The 27,182-nt window shown below is 49.0% G+C and overlaps 1 protein-coding gene across 1 annotated transcript in view; it reads left to right on the forward strand.

Annotated features, from left to right (window-relative positions):
* The first annotated feature begins 1,808 nt into the window (after window positions 1–1,808).
* YY1 (YY1 transcription factor) overlaps window positions 1,809–27,182 on the forward strand; it is a 30,299-nt gene continuing 4,925 nt past the window's right edge. The window contains exons 1-2 of the mRNA XM_029060508.2: window positions 1,809–2,817; window positions 21,635–21,797. Of these exons, the coding sequence (XP_028916341.1) occupies window positions 2,145–2,817; window positions 21,635–21,797 (836 nt within the window). The 5' untranslated portion in view covers window positions 1,809–2,144. The remainder of the gene's footprint in view (window positions 2,818–21,634; window positions 21,798–27,182) is intronic.

The raw sequence follows: 27,182 nt of genomic DNA on the forward strand, positions 1-27,182 counted from the left end.
ATTTTTATTACCCTATTTATTTTGTTAATGAGGTGTACATCCCCTGGATTCTATTTATCGTGATTTTGTCTTGTTTTTGTCTGTCTCTCTTCCCCGATTAGACTGTAAGCCCATCATTGGGCAGGGACTGTCTCTCTCTGTTGCCGAATTGTATATTCCAAGCACTTAGGACAGTGCTCTGCATATAGTAAGCGCTCAATAAATACTGTTGAATGAATGAATGTGCAGAGCACTGTTTTAAGCGCTGGGGTAGATACAGGGTCATCAGGTTGTCCCCCGTGAGGCTGTCTTCATCCCCATTTGACAGAGGAGGTCACTGAGGTCCAGAGAGGTTAAGTGACTTGCCTACAGTCACCCAGCTGACAAGTGGCAGAGCTGCGATTCGAACCCACGACCTTGGACTCCCCAGCCCGGGCTCTTTCCACCGAGCCATGCCCCTTCTCCAAAACATCATCGAGATGAATAGAATCAGGGAGCTATACGCTTGGTGAATAAAAATCAAACGACGCTCATCAAGATAAAGAGAATCACGACCAAGATAATGTTGGTATTTGTTAAGCGCTTCTTATGTGCACTGTATCTTATGGGGGAGATACAGGGTGATCAGGTTGTCCCACGTGAGGCTGACAGTCTTAATCCCCATCTTAAGAATAATAATGTTGGTATTTGTCAAGCGCTTATTAGGTGCAGAGCACTGTTCTAAGCGCTGGGGTGGATAAAGGGTCATCAGCTTGTCTCACGTGAGGCTCACAGTCTTGATGCCCATCTTAATAATAATAATAATGTTGGTATTTGTCAAGCGCTTATTAGGTGCAGAGCACTGTTCTAAGAGCTGGGGTAGATAAAGGGTCATCAGCTTGTCTCACGTGAGGCTCACAGTCTTGATGCCCATCTTAATAATAATAATAATGTTGGTATTTGTTAAGCGCTTACTAGGTGCAGAGCACTGTTCTAAGCGCTGGGGTAGATAAAGGGTCATCAGCTTGTCTCACGTGAGGCTCACAGTCTTGATGCCCATCTTAATAATAATAATAATGTTGGTATTTGTCAAGCGCTTACTAGGTGCAGAGCACTGTTCTAAGCGCTGGGGTAGATAAAGGGTCATCACCTTGTCTCACGTGAGGCTCACAGTCTTGATGCCCATCTTAATAATAATAATAATGTTGGTATTTGTCAAGCGCTTACTAGGTGCAGAGCACTGTTCTAAGCGCTGGGGTAGATATAAGGGTGATCAGGTTGTCCCACGTGAGGCTCACCGTCTCAATCCCCATTTTAATAATAATAATGTTGGTATTTGTCAAGCGCTTCCTAGGTGCAGAGCACTGTTCTAAGCGCTCAGGTTGTCCCACGTGAGGCTCACCGTCTTAATCCCCCTTTTCCCGATGAAGGAACTGAGGCCCAGAGCAGTGACTTGTCCCCCAGCTGCCAAGGGGCGGCGTCGGGATTCGAACCCGTGACCTCGGACTCCCAAGCCGGGGCTCTTTCCCCTGCACCACGCTGATAAATTGATCAGTACAAATCAGCGGAGTGCTGCGGGGGGGGAGAAGGAGGCTCAGCCTGGGAAGGCCTCCTGGAGGAGGTGAGGGCCGCGAGGAGGGCTCGGCACCGCGCGAGGACTGGACGTCGCTGGGGGGGGGGGGGGGGGGCCTCCCCGCCGCACTCACCCCTGCCCCGGCGGCGGCGCGCTGACGTCACGCGCCTCGGCCCTTCCCATTGGAGGAGGCCCCCGAGGGGGCGGGGCCGCCCACGGCGTCGGTTGGAGCGCACGCGGCGCCGGGGTGGGAGGGGGGGGGGCAGCCGGAAGTCTCGCGAGACGATGGCGGAGCGGAGTGTGGCGGCGGCGAGATTTGGCGTGGGGCTGAGGAGTTGGTGTTTGTGCTGAGGGAGGAGGAGGCGGCGGCGGGGGAGGCCCGGAGGACCCCCCCCGGAGGACTCCCCGGAGGAGGCGGCCACCTTGGGCAGGACGAGGGGGCGAGAGGAGGAGCAGCAGCAGCGGCCGCCCGGCCGCCCCCTCCCTCCCGCGGCCGCCTTGCCGTAGCCCGCCGCCCAGCAGCAGCAGCAGCAGCAGCAGCAGCAGGAGGGAGGCGGCGGTGGAGGAGGAAGAGGAGGAAGAGGAGGAGGAGGCGGTGGTGGAGGAGCTAGCCATGGCCTCGGGCGACACCCTCTACATCGCCACCGACGGGTCGGAGATGCCGGCCGAGATCGTGGAGCTGCACGAGATCGAGGTGGAGACCATCCCGGTGGAGACCATCGAGACCACCGTGGTGGGCGAGGAGGAGGACGACGACGACGAGGACGACGACGAGGACGACGACGACGGGCCCCCGCACCACCACCACCACCACCATCACCACCACCCGCCGATGATCGCCCTGCAGCCGCTGGTGACCGACGACCCCAGCCAGGTCCACCACCACCAGGAGGTCATCCTGGTGCAGACCCGCGAGGAGGTGGTGGGCGGCGACGACTCGGACGGGCTAAGGGCGGACGACGGCTTCGAGGACCAGATCCTCATCCCCGTGCCGGCCCCGGCGGGCGGCGACGACGACTACATCGAGCAGACGCTGGTCACCGTGGCGGCGGCCGGCAAGAGCGGCGGGACCGGCGGCGGAGGAGGCGCAGGAGGAGGAGGAGGGGGGTCCGGCTCGTCGGGCGGCGGCCGGGTGAAGAAGGGCGGCGGCAAGAAGAGCGGGAAGAAGGGCTACCTCGGCGGGGGCGGCGGGGGCGGCGCCGAGCCCAGCGGCAGGAAATGGGAGCAGAAGCAGGTGCAGATCAAGACCCTGGAGGGGGAGTTCTCCGTCACCATGTGGGCCTCGGGTAAGCGCCCCCCCCCCCCCCCACACCGCCGCGGCCCCCGCGATGTTTTTGTTTTGAAGGGAGGCCATGTTTTATGGGGGCGATGGGCGCCGCCATCTTCTTCGCCGGGGCCAGTATGGCCGCCCCAAAAGATGGCGGGGCGGCGGCGGCGGCGGCGGCGGCGGGGCCTGAGGCGGGGGGTGGGGGACGGACGCGGAGCCCCACGGCCCCGCCGGGGGAGGAGGAGGGAGGGAAGATGGCGGCGGGAGGGGGACGGCGGGGGAGGAGGGCGGCGCGCTGGCTCCAGGACTAGGCCGCAATGGCGTAGTTTCCCTCAGAAGGGGGGGAGGGGCCAAGGGGGGGGGCGTCGTCGTCGTCGTCGTCCCCCCTCCCCCATCGCCCGCCACGCGCTCCCTCCTCCTCGCCGGCGCGCGCCCCGTCTGCGCGCGCACCTCCCCCGTCCCCGTCCGCATTGTCGGCCGCCCTCATGGCGGGGGCCGGTCCTTCCCCCTCCGCCCCCCGCCGGCGCCCGAGGACGAGGGATGAAGGGCCGGGAGGCGCCGCCGCGCCCGGCGCTCAGTCCGGGGCCCGGCACGTAGTAAGCGCCGGGAGGGGTTGGGCGGGGAGGCGGGGGACGAGCGACGGGGGGGGGAGGGGGGCGAGGCCCCGCCGCGCGTGGGTTTCCCGCCCCCGGCCCCCGGCCGTCCGTCCCCCGGCCGTCCGTCCCCCAGGCTCTCCGAGCGGGGCCGCCCCCTCTCTCCCCTCCGCCCTGCCCGGAGGAGTCGGTCCCCATTGTTGAAGGGGCGCGTGGGGACTCGAGGCGGCGGGATCCCCGACGGGAAGGAAGCCTCCCCTTCTGTTTTGGTGGCTAGTGTTTTATACGGAGACGCACCTCCCCTCCCTTCCCTTTACTGTTTTAGAAGGCGAGGGACCTCCCCTCGGTTCTACCTATTGCCCCTGTTTTAAGGAGATGGACATCCCCTCGATTCTGTTGGTCGCTGTTGTTTTAGTAAGATGCGCATCGCCTTGATTCTGTGGATTGCTCTTGTTTTAGTGAGACGTGCAGCCCCCTGATTCTGTTCGTTGCCCTTGTTTTAATGAGGTGTACCTCCCCTTGATTTTACTTATTGCTATTGTTTTAATGAGGTGCACCTCCCCTTGATTCTACTTATTGCTCTTGTGTTAATGGGATGCACCTTCCCTTGATTCTACTTATTGCTATTGTTTTAATGGGGTGTACCTCCTTTTGATTTTACTTATTGCTATTGTTTTAATGGGGTGTACCTCCCCTTGATTTTACTTATTGCTGTTGTTTTAATGAGGTGCACCTCCCCTTGATTCTACTTAGTGCTCTTGTTTTAATGAGGTGCACCTCCCCTTGATTCTATGTATTGCTATTGTTTTAATGAGGTGCACCTCCCCTTGATTCTGTGTATTGCTATTGTATCAGAGGTGCACCTCCCCTTGATTCTATGTATTGCTATTGTTTTAATGAGATGCACGTCCCCGTGATTCTACTTATTGCTATTGTTTTAATTCTGTCAATAGTTTTTATTGAGCGCCTACTAGGTGCAGAGCATTGTACTAAGCGCTTGGAATGGACAAATCGGTAACAGATGTACATCCCCTTGATTCTATTTATTGCTACTGTTTTTGTCCCTCTGTCTCCCCCGATTAGACTGTAAGCCCGTTAAGGGCAGGGACGGTCTCTATCTGCTGCCTATTTGTCCATTCCAAGCGCTTAGTACAGTGCTCTGCACATAGTAAGCGCTCAATAAGTGCTCTTGAATGACAGCAACGACGGAGGGTTTCCCGACCGGGTGGCCTTCCGTGGAAGAGTTCGGGCTTTTTGCGGGGAAAAAGAAAAATGAGCGAACCGGAGGAGGGGCTAAAGGCAGCGGTTCGGGCCTCCCCACGTGCATGGGTAACGGAGGCAAATCTCTGCCCGGGTGACAGAGATGGAAAATGACGTCGAGCCCTTAGGGGATTTTTTTAAATTTTATTTCTTTTTTTAATAATAATGATGGTATCGGTTAAGCGTTCACTATGTGCCAAGCTCTGTGCCATAATAATGATGATATCAATTAAAGCGCTCACCCTGTGCCGAGCACTGGAGTAGAAACAGGGTCATCAGGTGGCCCCACGTGGACGGCTCCCGGTTTTAATCCTCGTTTTGCAGAGGAGGTAAGTGAGGCACCGAGAAGTGAAGTGACTTGCCCCCAGTCACCCGGCTGATAAGTGGCGGAGCCAGGAGTAGAACCCGTGACCAGCGAAGCTAACGGGAAAATTATTTTTGGTCCCCTTGTGGGAACCGGGGTAGCCCCCCACCTCCACCCCCAGGCCGCAGTTGTTAACTCCCAGGCCCCGGAGAGTGAATTGGGGATTTTATTGCTCGGTTTTTAAGTAGTCTAGCAGAAACCGCGGGGCTGATGACTGAAAAGAAAATTGTGGCTGAAATTAGTGATTTTGAAGGGTGATTTATTATTTTTTTTTAAACTCATACCCCAGGCCATCTCTACTTCCCCATCCTGCCAAATACACACTTAGAAGCGGCCATCGAGCCTCACTTTCCCAGAGCTTAACTGTACTCCCGTTGGTAAAGTGAGGCCATTTGGGAGGAATATGGACCCTTCGGGGCCACCAGGGGACTGCTTAGTAGTGTCCCGCTCCATGGGCCAGACACCAGACTACTGCAGTGCCCCAAACTGGAATCTGGGAATTAGTGCTGCTCCTAAAAGACCTCATTTTCCACCTCATCTCCCTGGAGGGGGAAAGGTCAAATTCCAGGAGAATTTGGTCCACTGTAACCTGGCGATACTTGTGGTGGATTCAGCTCGACGTAAGGGTTCCTTTTGAAAATGAGAGGGGACGAAAAAGTCAAAGACATCGGTCCTTAAAATGACCCAAGGAGATCCAGAGGAAGTCTAAGCGGAGCTGGGTGTGAACGGATGGCCGCCTCGCAGGGTAGCCAAGCAGACGATCGTAGGAGCTGACCAGAGGTCCGTCGGCACGCGCTGGCACGTCAGAGGCCGAAGCTTTATGGTTTCACCTGGACACGACGCTACACACGACGCTACAATACTTAATATCTGCAATGGCTGTCTGGTGGGTCGGTTGAGATGATCGCTCACTCCCTAGACGAGAACATATGTGTTGAGTAAAAACGGGGGTTTTTTTGCGTACGGTAGAGAAATCTCTCTAGCTGCTACGTAAATTAGTGAATTACATTGTTCTTGAATTCGTCTTGTTCATTTTGGCCCCCATGTGGGGAAGAATTGATCATTCAATTAAGAGTGTTTTATAGGAACCTATTATGCTTTAGCACACTGTAGTAAATGCTTTGGAGAGTACAATAAAAGTAAGAGAAACGTTCCCCCACCCCCAAAGAACTTGCCATCTAGTGGGGGAGACAGACTCTAAAATGACAAATCAGAGGAAGGAATAAAAGATGAGTAAGTACCTAAGTCTTACGGATGTAGGCATCCAGATACCTAGGTGGCGTGGAAGTGTTTAAGTGGCAGCAGGGGCCTAGGAAGCGGCAAGGTTAGTAGAAATTAATCAGGGGAGGTATCCTGGAGGAGGTATGATTTCAGAAGAGCTTCGAAGGGCTTACATCGCGCTGGATCTGCCACAGATAATCTCCAGGTTACAAGGGCTTCGAAGATGGGGAGGGCGTTGGCTTGTCGGGTATGTTCCAGGCAAGGAGGAGCCAGGAGGTCAGCCGGAAAGATGAGAGCAGAACACCTTGGGACTAGGTCCACTTGGAACAAAGAGTGCAGGCTGGGCCTTGTGGAGGGGGGAAGAGGGCGGATAAGAAGCAGGAAGAGAGATCCCCGGTTCAGTCCCCTAAAGCCAGTGGTCAGGATTTCTGCTAGATGTGGAGAGGAAAGAGTAATCTAGGGGATTTTTGAGGAGTTGGGGAGACGCGCGTGGAATGACGTTTTAGAAAAACGAACCAGCAGCAGCGTGGCCTGTCGACCGGAGGTAGGGAGATGAGCGAGAAGGTCGATAGAGTAATCGAGCCCGGGCCGGCATGGGAGCCAAGTGGATGGAGAGAAAGGGAAGAATTCTAGAAACGTGGGTGGAAAACCAAATATATGTGGAGACAGATTGAAAGAGAGAAGTCAACAGTAGTGTCATGGTTACAGGTCTGAAGGGTGAGGAAGGATGATGGGATTGTCAATTGGGTGGAGAGAATTTGGAAGAGAAGGTGAGTGCAGTTTTAGATATTGATCTTAAGCTTCCAGAGGAGATGCGAGAGGGGTTGGGTGGGTAAGAGCGATTTGGGAGTCTTCCGCAGTTGAAGCCAGAAGAGTTGGTGAGTTCCTCAAGGGAGCGAGTATTGATAGAGAAGAGAAAGGGTCCCAGAAAGGAGCCTTGAAGGTCACACACAACAACTAGAAGTTAGATAAATTGTTGGTGAAAGAGATGGTGGGAGGAAAGCCCCCACCCAAACTTCCTAGACACTTACCTGATATGTCTGCAAGGCAATGGCCCCATGACTTCTAGGCGTGTCATTCTTTCTCGGATTTCCTAAGAACCACTGAGGGATCCCTGCTACATCCCACTCCTCAAATACCACAGTCCAGTTTACATCCAGAGAGGTGGAAGGACCGTGTCAGAGAAGCCAAGGTGTGTCCGTCTTTCCAGGAGATGGGAGTGGTCCTCGACATCAAAGGCATCTGAGAGGTGGAGGAGGATTGGGACAGTGTGAAGTCCGGTATTCAGCATTAAAGAGGTCACTGGTGACCCTCAGGCAGGGGACTTGTTGGAGTGAAAGGGGAAGAAACTGGATTGTAGGGGGCCTGGAGGAGAGGAAGTGGAGTGGGAGGAGGGGTGTGGGGGTGATAGTGGGATGGCGTGGCGGGGTCCAGAGAGGATGGCGGTCAAGAGGAAGGTGAAGCAGGGTGTGGTCTGAGGCAGTTCGGGGGGGGGGGGGGGTGTGCGCCGGGGGGTGTGAGGTGGACAGAGAGCTCAAGAGGTGGCCAAGAAGGGGAGGAGGGATTTGGGAAGCTCACGCCTGATCTTGAGTAGTTGGCCAGATTCTCAGGGACAAGAGAGGGTTGGTGCCCTGGGGTTCGAAAGGGAGCGCTTAGAGGTCTGGATTAGTTGGTGAAGGCACAGGGCCCCCAGAGTTGATGGAGGAGAAGTGCTATTGCTGAGGTGAGGATGAATTCCTAGTGACTGAAATCTGCCTGTGGCCTGGATTTCGGCCATCTGGGGGCAACTGGTGCAAGTAAATATTTTTTGCCTTTTAAAAGTTGAATTTTAATGGATTTTCACGATCGGAGCAATGCAGTGGTAGGGACTTCTTGAAGCATTCCTTCTCCTCTTGCACCCCAGAGCACATTAGGTAGAAAATAAAACTAAAGTGATTATTTGTGCTAAGGGGAACACGTTCCTAAAGGACAGGACCTTTATATGTCCTGTGGATGGGGCTCTTAATGAACAATAATAATAATGATGATGATGGTATTTATTAAGCACTCACTATGTGCCAAACACCATTCTAAGCACTGGGGTAGATACGGGGTAATCAGGTTGTCCCCCAGGGGGCTCACAATCTTAATCCCCGTTTTACAGATGAGGAAACCGAGGCACCAAGAAAGCGAAGTGGCTTGCCCAAGGTCACACAGCAGACAAGTGGCAGAGCTGGGATTGGAACCCAGGTCCTCTGACTCTCAAGCCCGGGCTCTTGCCATCAAGCCTCTCCATTTCTCTTATTCGGTCATGTAGGGCACCCAGCTTCCCCTAATGTGTTTTGTGGTTACCTTTAGATGCTTTCTTTTGTCTTTTGTGGTAAAGGTAATGTGACCCAAAAGAAGCTGAGTGATTTCTGGTTAAATTCTGTAAGTCCAAAGACAGTGTAGGAGAAAAAAAAAATTACAAAAATAAAAACCTTGCATTCGCTCCACTTCAAGTGGGCAAGATTTAAGTAGTTTTGGTTGAAAAGATTTGATTTTGTTCCACTGTTTCTAATTGCGGCGGCGCGGGATGTTCAGCATCTCCAAATGCTTGAATTGTACTGTTACAGTAGTGATTACCTAATTTATAGCTTTTCTGTGACCTTTACTTCTTCCTTCTGCAAGTCTGCTCCCCCTTTCAGTCAGTCCCTCGCCTCAGTGGGTAGGAAAGGAGAGAAGGTGAAACTCAGATGACTCCGTTCTCCAATTCGTTAGTGTTTGGAAAAGGCTGGTTGAGAAAATCAAATTGAAATGACGGTGTGTACAAAATTTTGTTGGTTTATCTGCATTTCATTTATTCCTGCCTCATTACCATGGTAATCGGAGCGCTAACTGTAATGTATTTTGTGTGCTTCTCTTCTTTTGAATGGACTCTGGGCAGAAAAAAAATGACTAGTCCCTTCCTGTTGTCTTCTGTTACAGCAGGGTGGTGATGTACAGGCCAAATAAAACCACCGTCATAGGGGATAGAAAAGCTCCGCCGAAACCTCAATTAGTTGCTTGACCAAAGTAGCGGCGGATATTCGTTGGATGACTGGCGGGCGTGTGTTTAGTGCTTAACCAAGCTTCATTTTGTGGAGCATCAAAAGTTTAATTGCTTTAAGACGAACATGGTTTGCTGTTTAGTTTTTCTGATGGAAGAGATTTCAGAAGAACAGAATCGAAAGCTCCCCCTCTAGAGTTGGCTCTTCAGGGTGTTCTTCCCTGTTGCAAATGCTTGATTCCATTGTAGCGTAGGGCCATCGGAGAGGCCTGTTGTAATAGAGCCGTTAGGGGAAGCAACTGGAGCATGCTCTGAAAGGTAACTCACGAATTGAGGCTCTGCGTTCTCGGAAGTTGCGACCTTTAACCGATAGCGGTGCCCGCTGCGATCTAGAATCGGTCGATGGCATTTATTGAGCGCTGTCGATGTGCAGAGCACTGTGCTAAGCGCTCGGGAGAGTACCGCCCAACAGAGTTAACAGGCACGTTCCCTGCCCACACGAGCTTACAGGAATGACTTCCATGTAGCAACTTGGGAAGACAAGGAGGCAGAAGTTGTGGGTGTGGGGGGAAGTGGCAGGCATTACTGTGGCCCCCGAGAATGACAGCACAGCGAGGAGCAGTCTTTGGGAGAGCGCGGTGCGGCCGGTTGTCCATTCAGTCCGACGTGGACCTGTAGGTGCATTTCCCCAACGGTGGAGTCTTGGCGTGTGAAAGCCAGTGGTATTCTCAGGCAAGCGCACAATTGTTTTTAAATCATCTTTTCCAGGAAATGCTCTCCCTTGGATGTTGTAGTAAAGCACCTGGGTGAAACTAGGCCTTTGGAGGAAGTAGCCCCACATTTAATCTCAAATCCTCTACAAACTGAACTCGCAGCAATCTGGCGGTCAGTGTGGTCTGACTTTGTTCGTCACGGTGATACTGACTTGCTTTGAACACGAAAACTCATATTCGATTACAGCCCCTCTATTTTAGGTTGGCTGCAAGATGCTGAGATGAGAAATAATAGAGGGCGGCGGCGGTGGTGGTGGTGGTGGGTGGGTGGGGAAGGGAGGAGTTAGTATTACTTCAACCAGTTTTGCCTGTGGGGTTAGAAAAGTGTAGTTCTGTATACTTTTTTCTTGCCCACACATGCAAAAGCCCCTGCCCTCCAGTCCCTCACACTGCTTCCATTCACATCAGAGTTCAGGAAAATGTGTTACTGCTTGTACCACCAGCCAAAATTCCCATAGAAACCGAAGAAAAAGATAGTACTCTTAGAAGGGAGTTGGAGCAGAGTTTAGTGAGTTTTCAGGCCTCTGGGTGGTGATTTATTCCGACACCGTGCTTTGCTGCCTTCCAAAATAGGGGCTGACAGACAAACATTCCCCAACAGCATTTTGGCCAAAACTTACTGAGGACGTGATTGTGACAGAACAGAATGGGTTGGTAAATGACTTTACAGACATTTCCACCGTTCCTGGTGGCAGCTCACAGCTCAGCATTATTTCTAAGAAATTCAGGTATGTTGGTTGACCACAGATTAAAATTAGTATTAAATGCCCCCCACCCCATCCCTTGCTCTGTGTGCCCTGGCTACTCTTTATAGATGAGGTTATGGCAGAAATCCACCATGTCTCAGTTTTATAGGAAAAATGGACTTGCAAGACTACGGAAATGAAACCTCATTACATGTGTGATGTCTGCAGCACTTATGGCCCCTAAATTTTAGGATTGCTGCGGGATGCTAGAAGGAAATCATTAGTGGAGGAAGGAGGTAACCTCCAGGCACCTAGGAGAACCTAGAGTGACGTAGGTGGAACCATCTCCCAGAACTTTCAGTAATGAACTTTACTGAATGGATAAGGCATCCGGTTCCTCTGTTAACGGGTGGCTTTCTTGTAGAGCTTAACCTCTGGCGAAGCGTACGAGTTAGTGCTCTCACTCCTGGGGTGGCGCCCGTTACACAACTGCTTCTTCCAACACCAGGCCATGCTCTTTTCCAGCCAGCCTCCGGTTGTGGGACGAGTGGTCTCTGATTCTGCCACTGCGCTCTAGCCGAAAAGCACCGCAAAACCTGGTCTTCCAACAAAACCGTGCGGCGGCCCATCTGATAATTGGGCAGTTGGCTTTTTCAGATTTGCTGAGGTGCTTTTAAAAGGGCACGGACTTCATATTCTGGGGTGGAATGTCTTGCTCGGTGTGTAGTTAATGCTCTTGAAATGCACTCAGTCCTGTTATGACACAAAGTGGCATAGCCTCGTGGTTAGAGCATAGGCCTGGGGGTCAGACAGATGTGCGTTATAATCCCGGCTCAGTCCCTCGTCTGCTCTGTGACCTCGGGCAAGTCGCTCCACTTCTCTGCACCTCAGTTACCTCATCTGTAAAATGGGGATTAAGACTGAGTGCCCTATGTGGGACAGAGACTGTGTCCAACCCGATGACCTTGTATCTATCCCAGCACTTAGTACAGTGCCTGGAACATAGTAAATGCTTAACAAGTATAAATGTAAAAAAGGCCCATAAGAAGAGAAAACGCGTGTTGTAATTCTTAGCCCACGTTTCCGTGGAGGATCCAGACACAGGCTTGCGTTGTCGGTGTTCTCCGATACCCTCGCCGGTTCTAGCCAAAAATGTGTGGTGAAAAGACAGATTTATGGCAGAATTGTATAGAGTTCACAAGTTCAGGTTTGTTTTTCTTTTAAATGTTTGCAATTAGAACTTGGATTTCATATCAGCTAGGAAATCAGCAACATTTCTGCCTACCAGTCTCAAATGGACTTTTACAACTCATGCTGTCTTCCGCCCTTGCTTTGACAAGCTGGAAGTGCGGGTTCGTGAATGTCAGGAATGGGAAGAGGATTTACGGGAATGGGAGAGTTGGACGGGAGCCCTAAGTTGTTCTGTAGTCCCCCATGTCAGTCAGTCACTAATATGCTTGAGAGCTTACTGTGTGCAGAGCACTGTACTTAGCTCTTGGAAGAGTACGAGAGTTGGTAGACATGTTCCCAGCCCACGGTGAGCTTACAGACCAGAGGGGGAGGCAGACGTTAATAAAAATAAATGATTTGTACTAAGTAATTTTTAGGCATGCACATAGCGCTTTGGGAGAGTACGGTACAGCCGAGGTGGAAGACACAGTTGCTGCCCACAAGGAGATGAGTCTAGAGTCAGCCGTTAGTACAAATAAATAAATTATGGACTTGGACACAAGTGCCATGGGGTGAATATCAAGTGCTCGAAGGGTACAGATTCAAGTGCGTGGGCGATGCAGGAGGGAGAGGGAGCTAGGGAAAAGAAGGCCGGTTGGAGGAGGTGTGACCTGGGGCGGTAGTAAGAAATCAGTGAAGTAAGGTAGGAGGGGGTAAGCTGGGGACTTAAAACCCAAGAAAAGAGTTTCTGTTTGATGCAGAGTTGGATGGACAACCGTTGGAGGTTCTTGGGGAGGGAAACATGGACTGAAATGTTTTGTAGAAAAATGATCGGAGCAGCAGAATGAAGTATAAACGGGAGTGGGGAAGAGACGGGAGGCAGGGAGTCCAGCAGGTAGGTTGATGCAGTAGTCGAGGCGAGAAAGGCTAAGTGCTTTAACATGGGTAGCAGTTTGGATGGAGAGGAAAGGGTGGCTTTTATCGATGTTGTGAAGGTAGAACTGACAGGATTTGGTGACAGATTGAATATGTGGGTTGATGAGTGAGGAGAATGCCAAGGTTACAGGCTTGTGAGATGAGGATAGTTGGGATTGTCTACAGTGATGGGGAGAGGAGGGAGGGGAAAAATGAGGAGTTCTCTTGTAGACATAGGTAGTTTGAGGTGTCGTGGAGACCATCCAGAGATGTCCTGAAGGCAAGGGGGAAATGTGAGGCTGCAGAAAAAGAGAGGGATCAGGACTGAAGTAGCTTTGGGACTCTGCAACGTAAAGATGATAGTCTAAGTCAGGGGAGCAGATGAGTTCTCCAAGGGGTTGGGTGTAGATGGCGAATAGGAGAGGTCCCAGAACTGAACCTCGAGGGACTCCCACAGTTGGGGGCAGGGAGGGGCAGAAGAGGAGCCTGCTAAAGAGACTGAGAATGAGCAACCAGAGAGATAGGAAGAGAACCAGGAGAGGACAATGTCAACGAAGCCAAGGTTGGTTAATGTTTCTAGAGAAGGGGGTGGTCCACGGTGTCAAAGGCAGCACAGAGGTTGAGGAGAAGTGGGCTGGAATAGAGGATGTCGGCTTTGGCAAGAAGGTCATCGCTGACTCTAGAGGTTGCAGTTTCCATGGAGCGAAGGGGGTGGAAACCAGATCCGAGGCGATTGAGGAGGGAATTTGAGGAGAGGAAGTGGAGACAGTGGGTATAAAGTAACTCTCAAGTAGTCTGGAAGGAAATGGGGTGATAAGTGGAAGGAGCCGTGTGGTCAAGGGAGGGTTTTTTAGGGTAGGGGAGACATGGGTATGTTGGGGAGAAGCCATTGGAAAGTGAATGGACGAAGAGGCCGGGCAGGAATGGGAGTCAGTGATTTAACAAGGTATGGAAGGATGGAGTTTGAGGTATTAGTGGAGGGGAGTAGGTTTTGAGAGAGGGTGAGCAATCTCAAGAGACTGCTGGGGAGAATTGGGAAACTCGAAGTGGGCTGGAGGGGGGCAGGGGCGATTTTAAGATGATCGCCCCCATTGGTGTCATTTTTCTCCAAGTATACTAGGTGAATGGGGGAAGAGATGGGGTGGTAGAGGTGGGGAATCAGGTGGTGTGAGGAGGGAGTTAAAAGTCTGGAACAGCTGGTGGAGACAGTGGGTATGGGAGTTAATAAGGATGGAGAAATATTGTTGGGTGGAGGAGGGGGCAGAATTAAACCCAGATGGGGCTGAATTTGAGATAGGTGAGGTGAGCCAGGTGTCTGGATTTCCACTGCAGCCTTCCGCAGCTCGTGCACAGGAACAGAGGAAGCGTATTGAGGTGGTGGTCCACGGTTGTGCTTTAGTGGTATGAGGTAGGTGGAAGGGGAGGGGAGCAAGGGAGTTGGAATTCAGTGGAGAAGGTGGCCTTGAGGCTGATTTAGGATTAGAGATGTTCTAGCTGGAATTTCCTGGACCATCCACTGCTCGGCTCACGTGGGCCACTTTTCACCCTCCCTTTTGTCCCCTCTGCATTAGTTGTTCACCCCAGCCCGGAACACCTAGGTACGTATCCTATTTCCTCTCCTATTTCCCCCATCAAAAGTCCCCTTTGTGAACGAGGAAAATGGCTGTCGACTCAATCAGTGGTGTCTAGCACTTACCGTGGGCAGAGCACTATACTAAGTGCTTGGGAGAGCTCAATACAACGGAGTTGGCAGAGGCGCTCCTTACCTCACTGCTTACTCTACTGTGGTCTCTCCCAGGTGCCTCGTTCAGTGCAAGATGAACCCAGTAAGCACTCAGATACCATGGATTGATGCATTGGTCCCTGCATGCTCTTAATTAGGCTTAAAATTCTGGGACTCTCCCTATGATGCCTACGGTATACCCAAGTGGAAGCAAGGTGAATATGAAGTTTATCAAAATTTCACAGCGGTAGGGAGAAGGTACACATAGAAGGTGGATGGTTCAAAGCAGATGGGAACAATTCTGCACAAAGATGGTGGCGGTTACTGGTGAAGTGACTTCAAAGTTATGCGTGCCCACGCTATCAATCATTCATATTTACTGAACACTTACCGTGTGCAGCGCACTGAACTGAACACTTTAAAGTCGAGTAGAATTAGTAGATGTGATCCCTACCGTACAAGAGTTTATAACGGGGGGGAGATAGACACTAAAGTAAATTACCGATAGGAGGAAGAGGAAAAGGGGATCAACATAATAGGAAGTGTGGTTAAGTACTTACCCTATGTCAAGCACTGTACTAAGTGCTGGGGTAATAGAAGAAAATCAGATCCCACATGGGACTCATAGTCAAGATAAGGAGGGAGGACAGGTATTGAATCTCCTTTTTGTAGGTGAGGGAATTGAGGCCTGGAAAAGCTAAGTGACTTGCCCGAGGTCCCACAGTAGACAAGTGGCGGAGCCGGACTTACAGCCCAGGTCTCTTGTCTCCCAGGCCCGTGCCCTTCCCATTGGACCATGCTGCTTCTCACAGTTATCAATCAGTCATGTTTATTGAGCACACCATGGGCTGGAAACATTGACGGCCAAAGACGAGACTGTGCAGCTCAGGTATGTTTAATGAGTTGATGCTGAAGGACTGGGGTATGGAAGATAGGAGGTTATGAGTTCTTCCCAGCTGAACAAGGCAGTGGTTGCCCCCTCCTCTCCAATTCAAGCAGAAACTCCTGACCGTTGGCTTTGCAGCACTCAATCAACTCTCTGCTTCCTACTTATCCATCCGGTCTCTCCTCCCACTAAACCTCTGTACGCACGTCTCGCTCCTTTTAAGCTCACCTCACTGAGCCTTGCTCTCATCTCCCGTCGCCAGCCTCTTGCTCACGTCCTCCCCCTTCACACCCGCAAGACTGCTGTTTTCATCTCCAAAGCCCTTCTAAGACCACAGCTCCTCCAAGAGGCCTTGCCCCCCCAAATTTCTAATTTCAGTCCGTCAGAGGTATTTCTTGAGCGCTTACTGGGGGCAGAGCACTGTACTAAGTGCTTGGGAGAGAGTATGGAATGCCCAAATCTCCCCACTTCGTATACTCCCAACTGCCACTTCAGCGCCTCCAAGCCACCCAAACGTAGATTGCCACTGTGGTCAAGTGGAAAGAGCGTGGACCTGGAAGTGAGAGGACCTGGGTTCTAATCTCTGCTCTGCTGCCCATCCTGCTGGCACTCTTTTGGGCCTCGTCCCTCATCTCTAAAATGGAGGTTCAACACCTATTCTCCTGGGGGACATTATTAGTCTGACCTGATTAGCTTAGGTCCACCCTGGTGCTCAGCACAGTGCTTGATACATAGTAAGCACTTAACAAAATGCCTTCATAATTACCATAGCCCTCTTAGTTTATTGTGTTTATGTTTTTTCTGAGCCTGCAAAGTGCTTCAGGGCAGGGGTTGTGTCTTCTCTTATATACTCTCCCAAGTGCTTAGTAGAGTACTCTGCGCATTGTGCTTAGTAAATGTCATTGATTGGTGGAATACAAGAAAGTGAGAGCAGATTAATTGAGGAAAGCCTTCTGGAAGAGAATTGAGTTCAGGAAAAGCGCTGTAGCTTAGTGGAAGGAGCACGGGCTTGGGAGTCCCAGGACGTGGGTTCTAATCCCAGCTCCACCACTTGTCCGCTGTGTGACCTTGGGCAAGCCTCTTCACTTCTCTGGGCTTCAGTTACCTTGTCTGTAAAATGGGAATTAAGACTGTGAGCCCCTCGAGGGACAACCTGCTTACCTTGTATCTACCCCAGCGCTTAGTTAGAACAGTGCTTGGCATATCACACTTAAATACCATACTAATCATTAATATTATTATTGTTAGAAGAGTTTAAAAAGAAGGGAGAGGGTGACCTGTCAGATTGGGTGGGGGGGGCCACAAAAAGTGGTATGAGAGGAGTAGGTTTGCTTGGAGGGGAACACAGTGGAAGCCAGGGTGTAATGTGAGGAGAAAATGTGTCAGAGAGCTACTGGGGAGCACCTTAAAGCTAGTAGTCTGGAGTTTCTGTTTGAATTAGAGAGCAGTAGATAATCCTTGGGGTTTTTGAGGAGTTGGGGAGATATGTACAGACAGATGTTTTTGAAAACTTGAACCAGCAGCAGAATGCAGTATGAACTGGAGCCTGAGATGTCAGTGATGTGCTAATTTAGCTGGGATATGGCAAGAGCCTGGACCAGCAGGGGGGCCATCTGGAGGTGGGACACAGTCTGGAAATGCTTGAGAGGAAGATATGGCAGGATTTGGTGAGACCAAATACAGGATTTAAGAAATTGAATACAGATTTATAAAAAGAAATACTACCCAAATTATGTGGTGGTTAATAACAAGAAGTAAGACTTAGCAGGTTCTACATCCTCATCCCAGTGGTTTTTCTTTGATAATAAACAATAAAATGAACGACTCTTTGCTTTTGCCTTTTGTTCGCCGTTCAGATCCTGCTGGACCCCTCGCGTTCTCTCCATCTTCCTGCCTTCCAGGAAGGAGATGTTGGAGATGATAGCACTTTGCTGATGCTCCTGCCACTGTTACACTAAATGTACATCTTAGCCGAGGAGGTGACTCGAACCTTTCCCAGCTCCTGTTCTGTCTAGTAGTTTCACGGTGGAGTTAAGGGTTCTGCGCAGAATATAATGTGAGGGTGTGGCCTTGTGATGGAGCGTCCAGCCAAACTGCTGGGGGGCTAAGGTGTGCACTCTTAAGGAGATGAACGTGGTCGAGTATTTCCACATTATCCGAATTGCTTGGATAACATGCAGTAAAAGACAGCCTCTGTTCTAGCAGCTCACAAAATACGGGATGTGCTCGGAGTCCCCTGACGGGCCTCTGGATTGAGTTGGAACGATTGAATTTCAGAATTGAAATGAGCGAGGTTGGTCCCTTTTACCAGGGAAGATCATTATAACGTGAAAAAATACTTTAGGTGAGCCATGAAGGCATGGAGGAAAATACACACCCAGAATAATAATAATAATAATAATATTGTTAAGCGCTTACTATGTGCCGAGCACTGTTCTAAGCGCTGGGGTAGACATAGGGGAATCAGGTTGTCCCACGTGGGGCTCACAGTCTTAATCCCCATTTTACAGATGAGGGAACTGAGGCACAGAGAAGTTAAGTGACTTGCCCACAGTCACACAGCTGACAAGTGGCAGAGCTGGGATTCAAACTCATGAGCCCTGACTCCAAAGCCTGTGCTCTTTCCACTGAGCCACGCCGGGTGTAGAAGTGGATGCTGAAATTCAAATCTGAGGAGACAGATCCTTTCAGGGAAAATTTGAATTATAGGTTGATCTTTTGACTGGGAATGATAAACAGTGAATAGATTTCAGTAAGTCAATGCGAGAGCTGCAGTTCTGACCCCTTGCTACTTCAGTCCCGTTGAATAGACTATGGTGTTAATGACTCTTAGAAATGCACATGAGTCTTCAAGATGATAGAAAACACACAACAGCTGGTTAAGTGGTGGTGATTTTATATCACATTTAATTGGAATGTTACACTTCCAGCCAGGCTTTAATATCTGCCTACTGCAATACCAGTGCTTTAGAGTGATGAAATTCTTCTCTGAGATATGTAGCTGTAAGGAATCTTATGTTTTATATTTCTTATTTAAACTAGCTTGTTGTCATCGGTTATTTTAATGCCTATGGAAATGGCTTTCTGTTTCAACAAAGCTGTGGTCTGTAAAATCACATTATGGAAGTTACGGAAGCTCGCTCTTTAGACTTTCGGACCAAACTAACATATTCCTATGCCTAATGTGAAGTAGTATGGTGGCTAAAAGGGATCATTCTAATAGTTGCTCCCAGCATCCCCATTTTCCCCAACACTGGTCAACTGTCATACTTTAAGATTCCTCTGGTGTAACTGTTGGGAATCAGAATACTAGCCACGATTGTTCATTTGCCTCTTCCGGAAGTGGCCTTGCTCCATGGTCTTAGCATTTTGACAGTTACTTAAGCGGAAGAATGAAGTTCGTGTGATTTCGTTTGATTTTTTTTGGTTTTTTGGGTTTTTTTAAGGGCTGCAGAGGAGTGAGGGGTCGACTTTGAAATTGGTGGGAAATGTTGGGCTTCCGTAGTTTAAATGCCTAAGAAGTCCTGAATTGCCAAAGCCACACTCTGCAGGCCATTTACTTGGCTTAAATCATAGTAACTCATTCTCCTTCTCCTTCTTTCGCCTTCTGGTTGCCTACCCCAGAAGGATTTCGTAGTCAGCGGTAGTCAGAAAGAATGAAACTAGCCTCTGAGGAGTTTCGGCAAAATCTGATTTACCCACGCTGTCCCCAGCAAGTAAAATCGCACCACCTAGACTTCCTGGAGAGTCCTACAGAAGCTCATTCATTCAGTCAGTCGTATTTATTGAGCACTGACTGTTTGCAGAGCACTGTACTCAGCCCCTAGGAAAGTACAATGCAGCAATAGAGACAGTCCCTGCCCACAACGAGCTCACAGTCTAGAGGACTGCCTGAAGCAGCACAAGGGCCCTAAACCTGTAGATTGGGAAAAGTGGTGGCTGAAGTGTAGGGTTCCTCCGTATGGTTCAGAGTGATGGCAAGTGCCGTTAGGTTGGGCTGACTCAGGACCTCATGAAGCTGGCAGGCTAGGAGAACGTTATCTTCTTTGTTGTCAAAGGGCATGAGGGGGAGGATCAAATCAAGGAGGCTGGAGAATGTAAATGAGGAAGCAGGCGCTTCCCAGATCATTGAGATACAGTGGGCCTAGTAGAAAGGGCACAGGGCTGGCAGTCTGGAGACCTGAGTTCTAAGACAGGTTCTGCTACTTATCTGCTGGGTGATCTTGGATAGGTCACCACTCTCTCTGCCTCAATGTCCTCTCAAAAATGCAGATAAAATTCATGTTCTCCTCTTAAACTAGAGCACCTTGTGGGACAGGGATCGTGTCCTACCTGATTATGTTGTATCTACTCCAGTGCTTAGCACATTAGATGGTATCTAATTGGTGCTTTACAGATATTATTTTTATTATTGTCATTATTAGACTCCATGTACTGGGAACCTTCTGTACCCCCACATCAACATTATCATCTTCACGGTGTTTAAGCGTGGGTGGCAGGGTGCCCGGGAAGTTAAGCGGCAGAACTGGGATTAAGGAAAGGGAGCTCCAAGAGACATGCGGATAAATGAATTAATAATAGATTCATAATGAACTATAGAGGGAATATTACAGGTATTAAGCATTCTCTCTATCATGGAGAGCTGCTCTTCTCTCTATCACGGAGAGCTGCTCTCCTCTCTCACATCTTCAAGCGTCCTGTTGTGGTTGAGACAGAATCCTGGGGTTGGGTGGACCATGGTCTAACTCATAATAGTATTGTTTATGCTCTAGGCTTGTTGTGGGGGAGTTGGACTTACAAAGGCTAATTAATAGCCATATACCTGCATTTTCAAAGTGGGGGAAGCCTACGACCTCCCACCGACTCATTGCCGTGTCCCTGTCAGAAAACTTCTACTTCCCGTCTGATGGGGTGACTCCCCTGTCCTTGCTCTTCCCAAGGGAGAAATTGAGCACAGCCAGTCACAATCCAGTCTTCGGAAACTTCCACTAGACCATGCTACTTCTCAGCTTTGCACACCAGGACAGAACACAAATCTATTTGATAGTTCCCTGAAAGTTCTTCATTTATTCATTCGTTCAATAGTATTTATTGAGTGCTTCCTATGTGCAGAGCACTGTATTAAGCGCTTGGAATGTACAAATCAGTAACAGATAGAGACAGTCCCTGCCTTTTGACGGGTTTACAGTCTAATCGGGGGAGACGGACAGACAGGAACAATAACAAATAAATAGAATTAAGGCGATGTACATCTCATTAACAAAATAAATAGGGTAATGATATATACAGTTGAGGGGACAGTACAGTGCTGAGGGGATGGGAAGGGAGAGGGGGAGGAGCAGAGGGAAAGAGTGGAAAAGAGGGTTTAGCTGCGGAGAGGTGAAGGGGGGATAGAGGGAGCAGAGTGAAAAGGGGAGCTCAGTCTGGGAAGGCCTCTTGGAGGAGGTGAGCTTTAAGTAGGGTTTTGAAGAGGGGAAGAGAATTAATTTGGCGGAGATGAGGAGGGAGGGCATTCCAGGCCTGCGGGAGGGCATTCCAGGCCTGCGGGAGGACGTGGTCCAGGGGTCGACGGGATAGGTGAGAACGGGGGATGGTGAGGTGGGCAGCAGAGGAGCGGAGCATGTGGGGTGGGCAGTGGAAAGAGATAAGGGAGGAGAGGTAGGGGGCAAGGTGATGGAGAGCCTTGAAGCCCTGTCTTGTGTGCTGAACAGGAGAAATCTCTTTTCTTTCCCTTGAAGTCCTTGTGGTGTAGGTTAGGATCAGCTTGAAAAATCTTTGCTTAAAGTGTACTTTTTTTTTATAGTCAGCCCCATGACCAGCTTCTTCTTGGAGTAAGAAAGCATTCTCCTTGCCTTCACATCTCTGCCCCACTGGGCAGGTGCTAGTGGTGCCCAGGGGTCCAGAGATTCAGAGACACCACAGACCATAAAGATCTGGCTACATTGAGTTACCTCACTCAGCTTCAGAGCTAGGTTTTTCCCTAAATGGAGGTTCAGGGGGTGTTTTCAGGGGGTGTTTTCCCTGACAGAAGGAACCTTGGGCCAAGCATGTACTGATTTGGGGGTGGAGACTGCAGAAACCACAGCACCTTGTCATGAAACTTAAGAAAGCAACTGGGTTTTCATTTGAAAAAGGCACCTCTTTCAGATGTTGGAAAACAAGCCAAAATTGTGATCCTCTATTTAAACGTCTCTCTGCGCATTTTGCACATGCAAGTTTACCTTCTCATGTGTTTCAGATGATAAGAAAGACATTGACCATGAAACAGTGGTGGAAGAACAGATCATTGGGGAGAACTCCCCTCCTGATTACTCAGAATATATGACAGGGAAGAAACTTCCTCCCGGAGGAATCCCTGGCATCGACCTCTCAGACCCCAAACAGCTGGCTGAGTTTGCCAGGTAAGTCGCGGAGAGCATCGACTGATTCTGATTTTCAGCCCTCTGCAAATGCTGGCCGACTCTGAGTGTCTCTTAATCACCTTATGTATGGTTTGCATTATTTCACAATGGAAACTTGGAAAACAAAAGCAGCCGGTTGTAGTTTTAGCACCTGTGCCGCAAAATTAGCAGCAATGTGTTAGACCTTTGCTGGCAGTCGAATTAAAACATAATTTATCACTGTAATTGGCCTTACATTCAAGGAAGTGAAATTACTCATAATTTGTGATGCTTAATCCCTAGAATATAATCCTCTATAAACTGAGGTCATCCCGTAGTACTTTCCTCTCTGCTGTAGTAGTTTTCCATTTTAAGATACAACAAGGTCTAGCGGTAAAGCATTCTGTTGGTCAGGAGACTTGAAGTCTGATTCTGGCCCCACCTCTGAATGACTTTAGGCACCTCTCTATTGCTTGGTTTCTCCATTTATAAAGAGATGGATAATACCTGCCTCTCCTTTAATTTACAGGACTGTTGCAGGAAAATAAAGTGGTGAATAATGGGGTGGAGGTTTTTTCTTGTTTTTTAGGGTCATGAAGTTCAAAAATAAATACCTTTGGGGGTTATGAGATAACAGCTGATAGCCTTCCAAGTTCTTTAGAAGAAAGGTTTAGGAATCTAATGGAATCAGCCCTGGGATCAATCTTGAGATTCAGGGCTATGTTCAACCATGTCAGTGTTCTTCCAAGCATCCTTTAGTCACTGATATGGATGAACTGTGGATCTGACCTCTGATGGAATTGCTTCTGAACTCTCCTGCTTTAAGCCCATTTCCTCTGGTCAGAATCTTGTGACAGTGACCAACAGCTGGTCGATATCTTCCCCCAACCGGCCCCCCCCCCCCCCCAAAAACCAAAAACAAAACAAAATGGTCATATAGCTGAAGATCATTGTTAAATCACCCCCTAGCCTTTATTTCTTGAGTCTAAAAAATTGCAGTTTCATCTCAACCTGCATGAGTGGGTTCCCAAATCGGAGCCATTACTCTTATTATTAAAAGTGGGTGTTGCTGTAGCCGTTAATAAGGCTTTGTGTAGCACCAGAATGCTTGTAGGTACTGTGAGATGGATGAGCACAGAAGGGGTTTCAAGATCCTTTCCAGGTCTGGGATTCCATGTTTCAGCCCTTTAGGTTCCTAAATAACCTTTCTTCTGAAGATCTCAAAAGTGCTTTCTTATCTTTGTTTTCCCTCTGAATCCCTAAAAGTATTTATTTGTTGCTAACTTAATTCCTTTGGTGGGTGGGGCGGGGGGGGTAATAGGGTTGGTTTGGGAGTCAGCCTGTCCTGCAGCAGGGAGCTGGACCAGTTGAGGTCTCGAGCTCCCAATTAGTCTTATACAAGATTTCATGTGAACTTTATCCTCACCCATTGTAAAGAGAGCTTGTTTTTGAATATTAGTGGCTTCTAGACCTTTGATTTTTTCAGGTAACAATGGATCCAAAGGAAATTACAAAATAATATTGGGTTGAAGGTAATGTTTGGCACAACTGTTATGGAAGTAGACCTGCTGAACCATAATTTGCTGTGCCCTCATGTCAGGGATTGGGAACCAAACCCTTGTACTTCTTATCCAAGTTCTTCAGAATTTGGCCTTTTTGATGTGAAGGTTGACTTTCTGTTTGATCTAGGCCCTTTTGTTTGGCAGATACGAGGGGGGTAACAGTTCCGCCAGTCCACACTTTTTCTATGGAAAGAACATGGTGGCAGAATTATGGAGCATTCTTGGGATAAAATGTGTAATCAGTCATCTTTATTGAGTGCTTACAGTGTGCTGTACTAAGTGCTCGGGAGAGTACAGCATAACAGTTGGTAGGTGTGGTACTGGCCCACTGCAAGTTTATCGTCTGGAGCTGGGGGGCGAGGCATTCATAGAAATGAAAAATTTGATTTAGAGGTATGTACAAAGGTTGTGTGGGGTGAAATACCCAAGCCCCAACACAGAGGGGTTTAATTGGGAAAAGGCCACTTGGAGTTGTGACCGTAATAAGGCTTTGAATGTGGAGGTATGGTGGGAGAGGTGGGTGTGCCCATACTCATGGCACCAGACAGTGGGGAAACTTGCTTCATCTCACCTTGTAGAGTTTTGAAATTTGGCTTTTTGCAGCTCCAAGGTTTAGCAGTCTAGTGGAAGTACTTTGGGTTATTTGCTCTCATTCTTATGCATGAGGTCCCAGAACACTACATTGCCTACCTTGGGCTGTTCCCTGGAAGACTTCCTGATCAGGCACTAATCCTGATTTGCTCTAATTGCATTTCTCCCCCTTCCCCAAATTCCATTAAGCAGCAAAGGATGCATCTTATCGCAGGGGAAGGTGTCTGTAAATGTCATCTCTAGTCGATGGTCAAGCTGGGCAAATCTCGATTCAACCTGAATGGGGAGCAGTGGGCCCGAGGGACTTTTTTGGTATCAGGTCTCAGCATCTTTGAGAAGGGGTGGGGTCGCTGCAGTTCAGAATCTGCACATTCAGATTCCGACTCCCACAGCACAAGGCTCCTGCTGTTCCCTGCTGTGCGGCTCCCTGAGCAGAGGCAGGAGGAAGCATGGCAAGATGGCAAGCATACTCAGAGGATGGTGGGGATCCAGAAATGGTTTTAAGAAGCTGATGTGACGTTCACCACCATTTTGATAGCAATTCAGGCCAGTTCGAGCAGTGATCTGGATTTGAGGGTATCTTCGTTAGGTGAACTGAGTCTGGTACGGTGCCAGGTGATGGTGGGGATTTAGACTTAGACTTTGAGCCCCATGTGGGACGGGGGCAGTGTCTGACTCATCTCGTATCCACCCCAGCACTTAGGATAGTGCTTGGCATATATTAAGCATTTAAGTACCATAATTTGTTACTTAATATTTGCTGTTGATGCTATGGAACCATTTCCAAATACAGAAAAAGGAGTAATATAATGCCTTTCGTTTCCTTCAAGGAACTTGTATCTCACTTGGGTTGGTATTCCATCAAAGGCTCCACTTTGAAAGTATGAGTAGAGCTTAGGTGAAAAAATATGTATTACAATGTTCATTCCTACCAGGGCAAGAGTTGCTACGAGACAAGGTATGTTACATATTAAGGTACTAATAGTGTGTTTATTAATTATTAAATCATGGTGAAAAGCAATGGAGTAGCTAATTTGGGGAGAGGTGGCAAGCAAACATTCTTTTGTGGTTGTAGCTGAGGAAATATCAAGGTGATAATAGTTCATTTGGAAACTTTGTTTTCTAACGTAAACCTCGACTGTGGGAGGAAAGAGTAAAATCGGGGACCAGGTGAGCAAAAGCATCAGGTGTAATATGTCGGCCTTGTTTTCATAAACCTGAATGCTTCGATCTAGGATCATGTCCCTTCGGTCTGAAAAGTCTTTTAATTCCATAGTACTCTACCAAATCCAGACCTTGGGGACGAAAGGTTGTTTTTTAGTTCTGGGTTGATTCATCCTAAATATGGGAGAGACTTTAAAATGTCATGTGAGGTGCTGGATCTCTGAGGGACAGGGCTCTCGGTGATGATTCAGCCTGCCCAATGTTAAGGAGCTCTAGGTGGCCCTGTGATCTTTGCCTACTTCCCATTGCTGCCTTTGGCATCTGCGCTTCTAAGCTAGTTGGAACTGGGAATGATAGGTTAGGGATTAGGTGAGCCCAGGTATTCATTCATTCTACTCATTTCATGAATGCTTACTATGTGCAGAGCACAGTACTAAACGCTTGGGAGAGTACAACATAATAAATGTCCCATTCCCAGCCCACAGCGAGCTTACATTCTAAAAGAGATATGATTGAGAGCCCCCCAAAATGAATCCGGTTTCTGCCACAAAAAGCAGCGTAGCTCAGTGGAAAGAGCCTGGGCTTTGGAGTCAGAGGTCATGAGTTCGAATCCCGGCTCTGCCACTTGTCAGCTGTGTGACTGTGGGCAAGTCACTTAACTTCTCTGTGCCTCAGTTGCCTCATCTGTAAAATGGGGATTAAGACTGTGAGCCCCACGTGGGACATCCTGATTCCCCTGTGTCTACCCCAGCGCTTAGAACAGTGCTGGGCACATAGTAAGCACTTTACAAATACCAACATTATTATTATTATTATTAATGTGTGTTATGGATAGAACAAAATTGGGGCACCCATTGTTCATTCGTTAGTGAGACCTTGTCTGTGCACGTTTGTGCATCAGCATGATGTTGGGAGTGGGCAAGAATCAGTGCACAGGGTTTTGCCAGGTACATGATAAAGTAGAACTGGGTGTGCACCCTCTTCTCCCCGTCCACCTCCGTTAGCGTTGCTCTTCTCCTCTACTCACTCAATAAGTGGTATCTGTTGAGCGCTTACCAGGGGCAGGGCCCTGTACTAAGCACTTGGGAGAGTACAGCACAACAGAATCTCGTTGTGGGCAGGGAACATATCCGTTAATTGTATTGAATGAACAGAGTTGGAAGACAATGTTCCCTGCCCACAAGGACCTTGCAGTCTAGGGGACTCTGGGGACTCTACTCCTAAAACGACTTTGTCTTCTCAGTTTCCCATCTCCTTTAATCTCAGTCATTCAGTCATATTTATTGATCGCTTACTGTGTGCAGAACACTATCTTGAGCGTTTGGGAGAGTACAGTATAACAGTTACATTCCCTTCCCAGTGAGCTTACAGCCTAGAGGGGTAAGCAGACCTTAATATAAATACATTACAGGTATCATCATCGTCATCATCAGTGGTATTTACTGAGCACCTACTGTACGCAGAGCACTGTGCTAAGCACTTGGGAGAGTACAGTACAACAGAGTTGGTAGTTACGTTCCCTGCCCACAAAGAGCTTTCAGTTTTTGTGGTTAAGTTCTAGTGCGCATTTCTGTGGCTCAATATGTATCTAGTTGCTGTGGGGCTGAGAGGGGGGATTAATAAAGGGAGCAAGTCAGGGTAACGCAGCAGGCAGTGGGAGAAGAGGAAAGGGAGGCTTAGTCAGGGCTTAGTCCTCTTGGAGAACATGTGTCTTCGATAAGACACATAAGACACTCTTCGATAAGAGTCCTTACCTGAGATTTCCTAGCTAGCCCTCTTCCTCTGCCTCTGAAGTGCCAGGACTGCTCAACCTTTCCAGTTTGCCTTATCTTTTGGGATCCCTCTTAGTCCCTTTGCTTTGATTATTTAGAGTGGTTGGCAGTTCTTATTGGTTAGCTTGAGTTGCTGTGGACTTGGGAGATTGTTGTGCATTTCATTTTTTTGATTCATTAAAAAAAAGAAGCTCTTCTGCCAGTTGTTAGGTGTACACCTAATAATACTATATTTAGCTTAGGCTCTTTCCAGAAAAGAAGCACATGCAAATAAGAATTCCAGCATATTGAGTCATTTTGTTCCTTTAAAAAACCTT

This window comes from Ornithorhynchus anatinus, chromosome 1, assembly GCF_004115215.2.
Source record: "Ornithorhynchus anatinus isolate Pmale09 chromosome 1, mOrnAna1.pri.v4, whole genome shotgun sequence".
NCBI lineage: Eukaryota > Metazoa > Chordata > Mammalia > Monotremata > Ornithorhynchidae > Ornithorhynchus > Ornithorhynchus anatinus.